This window comes from Carassius auratus, unplaced genomic scaffold (assembly GCF_003368295.1).
Source record: "Carassius auratus strain Wakin unplaced genomic scaffold, ASM336829v1 scaf_tig00017072, whole genome shotgun sequence".
NCBI classification, from domain to species: Eukaryota; Metazoa; Chordata; class Actinopteri; order Cypriniformes; family Cyprinidae; genus Carassius; species Carassius auratus.
The window spans coordinates 59,707-69,607 of NW_020524738.1; the positions used below are offsets into that span (position 1 = coordinate 59,707).

The 9,901-nt window shown below is 41.0% G+C and overlaps 1 protein-coding gene across 1 annotated transcript; it reads right to left on the minus strand.

The window, feature by feature from the left end:
• Nucleotides 1-415: 415 nt before the first annotated feature.
• On the minus strand, nucleotides 416-9,466 carry LOC113075475 (nucleoporin GLE1-like). Its single transcript, XM_026248193.1, has 2 exons — nucleotides 8,874-9,466; nucleotides 416-2,430 (listed from the first exon to the last, which is right to left on the minus strand). The coding sequence occupies exons 1-2, from the start codon at nucleotides 9,463-9,465 to the stop codon at nucleotides 635-637; spliced, it is 2,388 nt and encodes a 795-aa protein (XP_026103978.1). The 5' UTR covers nucleotide 9,466; the 3' UTR covers nucleotides 416-634.
• Nucleotides 9,467-9,901: the final 435 nt, after the last annotated feature.

A 9,901-nucleotide genomic window follows, 5' to 3' on the forward strand; every position in this document is an offset into this window, starting at 1 on the left:
GGATCAGATGTTTTTGATTAGGATTGGAGTTAAACTGTGCAAGGCTGTGGCCCTCGAGGAATTGAGTTTGAGACCAATTATTCAGAGTAATAAAGCTGACTCCATACAGTACAGACTTAAAGACATGGTAAGCTTTGAATTTCAATACAGTAGAGCAACATAGTAATATAAAATTGTAGTATAATATTCATTATATATTCAAATCAGTTTCTGATACTAATGCCAGATATTTATGTTTAATATTTCCTGCATAATATGCCAGATATTTATGTTTAATATTTCCTGCATAATTATGTTCATAAAAATATATATTTTTTGTTGGATTAGTTACCTGTTTTGTCAGTGTATAGCAGACACTCCCACCTACATGAAATTTATTTCAATAAATTGCTTATCCTGCCCCAAAAGACCATAATAATTGCAGATAACATCTGAAGTAAAATTAAATGTACACATATCTTAAAATGTACATATCTTAAAAACACACATCTTAACTGGTCCGCTTCAGATAGGGTAAGTTTTGGTCAGTGTTTTGGCTGTCAGTCAATGATGATCTCTGCCAGTAGGGAATAGTAAGCTGGACGATTGAACACTATTTACTTTGTCCCAATTTACTTTAATGCACCTTTTAGTTTCATTTTGAGCTTGACAGAACATATGATTTGAATATGTCTTCAAAAGTACCTAAAAAACCTCCAAAAGCTCCTCCAACAAAAGGAACTCTGTGACTCCAGTCCCGAGCTCGTTTTGCTCTATAAGGGAGACTTGCTTCAGCTTCAGCCTTTTCTTTCTTGTGTTTTTCTTCAACTTCATGTAAAGCTTCACATTTTTCTTTTGTGTATTTCTCTTCAGTTTCTTGTAAAACTCTATTCCTTTCTCTGTAGTGTTTTTCTTCAGCTGCTATTAAAACATTAGCTTTTTCTTTCTCATGCTTTTCTTTAGCTTCTTGAATTGCTTTAGCCACTTCTATATCTTGTTTTCTTTTAGCCAGTTGTAAAATTGTAGCCACTTTTTCAGTGTATTTGTCTTCATTTTGTTGTAAGGCTTTATCCTTTTCTGCCTCATGTTTTTCTTTAGCTTCTTGTAATGCTTTATTAACTTCCGTCTCATGTTTTTGTTTAACCTCCTGTAAAAGTTTACCCACTTCTGCCTCATATTTTTCTTTAACGTCTTGTAAAGCTGTAGCCTGTTCTGTCTTGTATTTTTCTTCAGCTTCTTGCAAAGCTTTAGCCTGTTCTGCCTCATATTTTTCTTTTACTTCTTTTAAAGCTTTAGCTTGTTCGGACTCATATTTTTCTTTAACTTCTTTTAAAGCTTTAGCCTGCTCTGCCTTGTATTTTTTCTCAGCTTCTTGTAAAGCTTTATCCAATTCTTTCTTAAGTTTTTCACAGTATTCATGCTCTGCTTGTTCTCTTGTTTCACGCTGAATTTTCTCCTGGAGTTTTTGTTTTTCTTTCTCGTGTCTTTCTTCTAGATATTTTATTAAATTTTGCTGATGTTCTGCTAAAGATTTTTCTTTTCTTTTATTCTCTTCAAATTCTTTCTGCTGCTGCTCCTCCAGTTTTCTCTGAAGTTCTTTTCGCACATTCTCATTTGTTTCTTTCTTGATCTCTTCTTCTTTCTTTTTAAACACCTTTTCATTTTTTTTCAGTTTATTATGCATCTCTTGTTTTTCTCTCTCATTTTCTTTCTTCATTTGTTCAATTTCTGCTTCATACTTGGCTCTCAGTTGTTCTTCTCTTCTCTTGATCTCTTCTTCTTTCTCTTTCATGATTCTCTCTTGTTCTTCTCTGATGTTCTTCTCTACCTTCTGGAACATCTCACTGGTGTAGAAACTCCCTCCATTCACTGCCACCATACAGTCAATCTTATCCAACAGCTCAGAAACCTGTGTCTGATCTTTAGTTGCTTTGTTATTGAACACATGGTATCTCTTTCCACACTGATGGATGAGGTTCTGTAAGCTATCATTAGCTTCAATAAAATCTTGAATTGTTGTTCCTCTAAGATCATCTCCTCTTGTGAAAAGCACCATGGTGTACATTCTGGATTGATCACCAAACGTCTCCTGGATCATCTTCACTGCATCTTTCTCTTCTTGAGTGAATCGTCCCAGTTGAATCACCAGCAGAAACACATGTGGTCCAGGAGCTGCCATTGAGACGCACTTCACAATTTCTTTCCTGCTCTCAACATTATCAACTCCAGTGTCAAACAGGCCTGGAGAGTCGATCACAGTTATCCGTCTTCTGTTGAACTCTGAGGTCTCTTTGTCACACTCTCTGGTTACCGACGATGGAGTCAGTATTGATTTAAAAGCTTCTTTTCTCAGTATGGTGTTTCCTGTTGCACTTTTCCCAACACCTGTCCTTCCTAGCATCACAATTCTCACTTCATTACCATCATCATTGTCAGAATTTTGTGGTACACCTGATGACAACACAAGCAAAACAATTACAGATTTTTGTTTAAATACAAAATCTTTACTTGTCACAAAGTTTCTAATAACCTGACACTCAAACACCCAAGCCACACACCAAATTATAAAACACTTTTTACAAAACACAGTACAGTTCTATATGCAAGAAACAAAAATCTAATCTAAATCTTAAAACATCTTGGGTACGTACATAATCCTCGTTCCCTGATGGAGGGAACTTAGACTTTATATTGAACGACATATGCGGTCCTATGGAAAACGCCACAACCTGAACACCGTCACCACCCTGTGGCGCTGCAATTATCGACAAGCCGTGGCATATCACAAAAGCTACGCTTAAGGTTGTAACCTTCCCAAAGCCCCTTTGCAAATTCACTGACCTTGGTACCGAAGGAGCACCTAGCTCAGTACAGGGGCTGACCGGAACTCCAGTCATGCTAACAGGGTGGAGGGTGTTGGAGGATGCTCCACCAGGGTACGCCGACCGTGAAACTCAGGAGAAGGCGGAGCTCGCATCCCCATGTTAGGGGGAATGGCGCAGCAAGCGTGACACCCAGCCAGCCCTTCCCTCCAATTACCTGTTACCCAACACACGGGAAGAAACTTGCTCTACACGAAGGTTGTAAAACCTCGCGTATGTATTAGGTCTCGCCCAGCCCACACCTTGACATATGTCTTCCAGAGAGGCGCCATGCCCCAGCGCATAGGAGGAAGCCACATTCGGTGTGGAGTGGGCCCCGACCCCCAGGAATGGTAAGCCAAGGCAATGGCATCCACTATCCAGTGGGCCAACCTCTGCTTGGACACAGCCTTCCCCTTCTGCTGACCTCCAAAGCAGACCAGGAGCTGCTCAGAACTTCTGAAGCTCTGGGTGTGGTCCACGTATATGCAAAGCGCTCTTATGGGACACAGCAACACCAAGGCTGGATCTGCCTCCTCCAGGGGCAGTGCTTGCAGGTTCACCACCTGGTCTTGGAAGGGAGTGGTGGGTACCTTAGGCATGTATCGAGGCCGGGGTCTCAGGACAACATGAGAGTAGGCCGGCCCGAACACTTAGCGAAAATATTTGGAGGTCCCTGGCCCTCTTGATGGAAGTGAGCACGACCAGGAGCGCTGTCTTGAGAGACAGGAACTTAAGCTTGACTGAATCCAGCAGCTCAAAGGGAACCATCTGAAGTCCAGCCAGAACAATAGAGAGGTCCCAGGTGGGAATCAGGGGTGTCCTAGGAGGATTTAACCTTCTGGCACCCCTCAGGAACCTAACAATCATGTCATGCCTCCCCAGGGACCGGCCGTCCACTGCATCATGATAGACATGATAGTGCAAATACACTTTCAAGGTGGAGGGTGACAGCCTACGCTCCAACCTTCTTGCAGGAAAGAAAGGACGACTCTGACCGAGAATCTCCGGGGGTCATCCTGGTGAGAACACCAATTCCTGAAAGGACTCCACTTAAGAGCATAGGCCTGCCTCGTAGAGTTCCGAAAACAACGTACGGTTCGGCCAGTAAGGCGAAACCAACAGGACCTGTTCCTCGTCCTCCCTGACCTTGCACAGTATTTGTGCGAGCAGGCTCGCTGGGGGAAATGCATTCTTGCATAGAGCCCGAGGCCAGCTGTGTGCAAGTGCATCCGTGCCCGGGGGGGCTGGGACCGGGAATAGTACAGCTGGCATTGGGAGGACTCGTGGGAAGCAAACAGGACTACCTGGGCTTCCCTGAATTGACTCCAGATCAACTGGACCGTTTGGGGATGGAGTCACCCTTCCCCGGGGAAAGTGAGCTGTTATGGGAGCGCATCGGCCGCACGATTGAGCTCCCCTGGGGGGAGGCATTGCGTCTCCGAGCTGCAACCTCTTGACCGCTGGCGAAAGGGGGCGTCATAGGTGAGGATGAGGAGGCAGTGTGTCGCTCATCGTCAACCCACAAGCCTTGCAACTCAGAGGAAAGGGAAACTGCTCTTTCATTGAAAAAGTGGGTGGTGCCAGCCATTGGACCAGTGACGGAACAGAAAGAAATGTAAACTGAAGATTCTTCACCCGGCCGGAGGGAAGGAGTGGCACTGTCTCCGACTTTGCAGCCGGAAGTGACACGGGGGGCACAGCTCTCCTGCACGGGGCTCAACGCGCCAGCCTCGAAGAATTCTCAGCAACGCTGTACGGGACAGCCTGGGAGATGGTAGCATCGAGAAAGTGCAATTTGTCAATGTCTCTCATACCGACCAGGCTGAACCAGAGACTACTGGAGCACCAGAGTGGACATCGCCTTCCCAAGGGACTGTGTTGTGACTTCCGTCATCCGGAAGGGCGAGGTCAGTCACCGCATGCAGCTCCTGCATCAACCTCGGGTTGGTTCTACCCATGTGCATTTGTTAAAGCCTAGGCTTGGTGAGTTGGCAAGATAGCCATGGCATGCAGGGCAGAGGCAGATGGCCCGCAGCACTGTAAGCCTTGGTAGCGAAAGTGGCCGACAGCTTACAGGCCTTGGACAGGAGACGCAGACTATTCCTCCCAGTGACTATTCTTCCTTTCTTGCGGAATGTCGATGCACCCCCTAGCTGCCCCGCCATTGAGGGAAGTGAGAACGGAGGAAGGAAACAAGCGGCTTCTGGCCGTAAAAAGGGGCCATCTATGGCTACATCACTTCCCCATGCACATCCGGGAAGAAAGGAACCAGAGCAAAACCTGGTTGTGAGCCGCGCTCTACACCATGAGCACTCAGGGCTGGGCGGTGTATTTACCTCCATCCTGATGCTCACAGATGCCCGGGCAAGCATGGCTGTCATCTCTGGGTCCAATTCGGCAGTGGTGACAACACCCGAGGTGAGCAGCCCCACCGAATCTTTATCCGCAGAGGTCAATAGCCCATCCACGATGCTGCAATCGACATTTGATCTCCGGCGGCAAACTGAATGACCCGTTGGGACTGCCGTAAGACAGCCCAGCAGAATCAATAAGAAATAAGAGATCTGCTCTCACCAACACCAACCAATCATGCTTTAGAAGAATAGACCTAAAAACCCACATCTACACAACTACACATGATTGGTGTATTTATTTTCTTTTGTACTGCGTAATAATGTATTGATACCATAATTGCTTACAGTAAAAAAAAAAAAAAATTGGTTTCAATCTTGCTTTTGTGTTTACCGTTAATTTATCAATTGCGAAGGGGGTAAATCTCCAATCAATATAATCCAATCTTCAAATCAACATTCCAATTACTTTTAATCTTGTACAGAAATGAACACAGGAGCTCATGAAAGAAGAGTTTTAGGTTTTGAATAACTGTGGTTATATGATATATCCAAAAATATAATCTTATGGCAAAGGTGTTTGCAACATAAGACATATCTTATGTACCTATGTAATATGGTACCCTGGAGCACGGAAGCAGTCTTAAGTCTCTGGGGTGTATTTGTACCAATAGCCAGCAATACATTGTATGGTTCAAAATTATCCATTTGTCTTTTGTGCCAAAAATCATTAGGATATTTAGTAAAGATCATGTTCCATGAAGCTATTTTGTAAATTTCCGACCATAAATATATCAAAACGCATTATTTGATAAGTAATATACAGTACATGGCTAAGGACTTCATCTGGACAACTTTAAAGGGGTGGTCACCCTGCACTTTTCATTCCATTGACTTCCATTCATATGCATACGAATGCATCAGACCGGAAACGCAAGCTCATGTGAAAAATTTCACATTCGCTGCATTGCAAAGGTCAAGTTTGGTGAACTCTGACCTGTGAATTTGCATCACGTGAAGACTTGGGACCAGTACAACATCGATACATCACTGCGTGAACTCTCTGTACAGAATTAAAAAAAATTAAAGAAGCACTAGTTTTAGACGTAGCGCAGCATCCTATTTTATATAATACATCTTTAAAAGATTATAAAAATAATAAATAAGAAGCTGCATGATTTGCAGTGTCAATGGAAATGGGAACAGATGGTACATTTGAATGTTTTTTTATTACTAAGTGTGTATATATTTACAGAGGTGGACAGATTACACAGCTTCACTAATTGAGTAAAAGTACAGATACCTCTTGCTAATTTTTACTCAAGTACAAATAAAAGTACTACATTCAGATCTATACTTAAGTAAAAGTACTGATGTACTTGTTTTTAAAAGTAAAAGAATATCAAGAGTACAAGAGTACATTTTCTAAATATTGTATTACTACTGCCACAGTGCTTACATTTATGTACAGAAACGTCCTACATGGAGTTATGAAAAATGTTAATGTTAAAACCTTGTAGAATATAAATGAATTGAAAGCAAAATCAAGTCATTTTCATCTCTTTACCATGTTGCTTTATTTAAAATTTCTCACTTGCCCACAAGGCAATAACACAATGGCAACGCTCAGACAAATCTCTGCTAGAGTTTTAATGGATTTTTTGCACCCACATTAGAACCTGACTGTGTTTAACACATTTACATTTATTCATTTAGCAGACGCTTTTATCCAAAGCGACTTACAAATGAGGACAGTGGAAGCAATCAAAAACAACAAAAAGAGCAATGATATATAAGTGCTATAACAAGTCTCAGTTAGGTTAACACAGTACACTTAGCATGGGCTTTTAAATAATATAATAAATACAAATAAAACAGAATAAAAAAAAAGAATAGTGTGAGCTAGTGTTAGTCTTGTTCTGGATTAGATGTACAAGTTTGATAGAATTGGCTGGAAGACCTGCCAAGAGAGCATTGCAATAGTCCATCCTGGACAGAACAAGAGCTTGAACAAGGAGTTGTGCAGCATGTTCCGAAAGAAAGGGCTTGATCTGCTTGATGTTGAATAAAGCAAATCTGCAAGATCGGATAGTTTTAGCAATGTGGTCTGAGAAAGTCAGCTGATCATCAATCATAAATCCGAGGCTTCTGGCTGTTTTTTAAGGAGTTATGGTTGATGTGCCTAACTTAAATTAAATTAAATTAAATTAAATTAAATTAAATTAAATTAAATTAAATTAAATTAAATTAAATTATGCTTAACACACCGCATACTCAAGAAAATCAAAGCAAATACTCAGCTTACATTAATGTGTAATATTAGAAAATGTTGTAATATCAGAAATGTTACTAGGTCCCTGACCCGGGTTCAATGCAGGAATCAATCCCGCGATGTGTTTGCTTTCACACAGAAGGCGACCCGGCAATGTTCCGTCAGTTTGCGGGTAAGACGTGCAGTGTGAAAGGGGCTGAATTGAGGGTTTACGAGATTTTTCATCCACATGGAGACACGTTTCTGTGAATATGCATAATTTTTTTGTCGGATAGGCACTTTGTCTACACGGATCCGCCGTTTTGGAAGAGTGAAACCAATGTTTTTTGAAACCGTGCCCCAGAGTTTCACACCACCTTTGCGTTTTCGTCTGGACGGTGAATCCATATATTTTCTGAAGTGATGATGTCATCAGCCCACGTTTCGCCCCTAATCAGACACCGCTGCGTCACGTAACAGCAACAAAAACATGAACAAACACTGAACGATTGTCTTTTTATTAACTAACAGTAACACAGATTAATAAATGTATTGTTCCATGTTCATTTGTGTACCACACGCAAGGTTTATGAGCAAGTCCATGTCTTCTTCTCTGTTTTAAGTGTATCTCTGTGGCAGAATTACAGCGCCACATGCTGGTCTGGCATGTATACTACATCGTTTTGTTGTTTCATGTGGACGCGGATATTTCTTGAGACAAGGAAAAAAAGATTGGATTGGGGTAAACTTCGTCTCCATGTGGACGGGGCTGAAGAAGTAACGGGTACTTGCGGTTATGGATAGAAATGTAGCGGATATTTATTTATTATATTTGCTTCTCAAATGTCATGAATACTCCCCAAAAATGATACTCGAGTAAAGTACAGATCCCTCAAAATTGTACTTAAGCACTGTACTCAAGTAAATGTACTCTGTTACTGTCCGGCTCTGTATATTTATATAGAGAGAGAGACAGAGTACAACACAAAAAGATGCTTTAGACGCTGTTGACAAAAGACACAGTACAAGCACATATTAATCCATGTTGTGATAACCATTATAACCTGCTCCCGCCCATATCTGCAGCGGCGTCCAAAATTCTTTGCACGTTCAAAGTCTAGTGTGACCGCCCCTTAAAGGTGGGTCACACTAACAAACTATACATCAAAGGAAAGCTTATTTATTCAGCTCTCCGATTTTGTAAAAACCTCAATTTCAACTGGTTTTGTGCTCCAGGGCCACATTTTTTGTGCTGTTAGTAAAATTGTTACTAGTGTCAGTATATTCTTCCACTTTTTGATATATTTAAGGAATTACAACATAGTCGCAAAGTTTTAAAATGAACATACTGAACAAAAGTGATTCATGAAATAATTAATGAAACTGTAATACTGAGAGGCTATACAAAGCACACTGTTGAACACATACCATTTGTTTTCATCATGCATCTTCTCAGCTCCTCAATTTTAGCTTTGTGTTTGTTTCTCTCCAGTTCTACTTGAGCCTGAAGGTACATGATTGTCGTATAGCAACCTCCATTGTTTTGTTTCACTATATTCTCCACTTCCTGCAGTAGATCTGGAAACTGTAAGCTGTTCTCCAAAACAATTAAATGATCTCCAAATGTTTGGATATATGTCCCAGTCTCAGTATCGGAGGAATTAAATGGATTGATTTTATTAATCAGTTGACTAAACTTGTTCTTCTCTTTGATTTTGAGGACAATTAAGTGTTTTTTTATTCTTGAGCTGAATATCTTCTGAATCTCCTCCATTTCTGCTTTGTCTCCATCTGTAAGAAGACCGTCAGGAATAATGAAGAGGAAAACATGAATTCCAGGATCACAGAGAGACACACAGCGGAGAGTCTGATGAATCACTTCTTTCTCTGAGAGCTGATTGAGAGCTGGAAGCTCCACCAGATTGGTCTGACGGTAATGAAGCATGTCTTTCTTCTGTCTTATAAGTTTGGATATAGACATCTTCAGGATTTCGTCACTTCCACACAGCACCAAATTCATTATCTTTTTTCTTCTAACAATTATGCTTCCTTAAACAATAGAAAAATAATCTGTTACTACATCTGTTTAGATATTATTTCTTAATATATTTGTTCAATCAAATGGAAACCTCTCTGTGATAAGTTTGTAAAATAGATTTTAAGAGTAGAATTTACCTACCCTCTGACTCAACATTTTGCTGTAAATCTTTGATTTTATTCTCCATTTCACACAGTTCTTTCTTATGTTGCTCCTCTAGTTCATGTCTGGCTCTGTTCTCTTGGGCTTTCACATACATCTGAAGTGAATATGGTTCAGTCTGCATTTTATCTATATAATCTAGCAGTTCTGGGATCTGGCTGGAGATTTCATGCTCATTTAACCCCATCACTCTGTACTGATCACCATAGAGGTTGATTAAGCTCTGCGTTTCTAAGTTGGATTTTATGGACTCCTT

What these genes read in the sequence shown, in the direction of transcription:
- LOC113075475 (XM_026248193.1), bottom strand. Translation starts at nt 9,465, where the DNA reads ATGAATTTGGTGCTGTGTGGAAGTGACGAAATCCTGAAGATGTCTATA. An exon ending in ATGCATGATGAAAACAAATG is followed by an intron (nt 2,431 to 8,873) that starts GTATGTGTTCAA and finishes TGTTGTCATCAG; the next exon opens with GTGTACCACAAAATTCTGAC.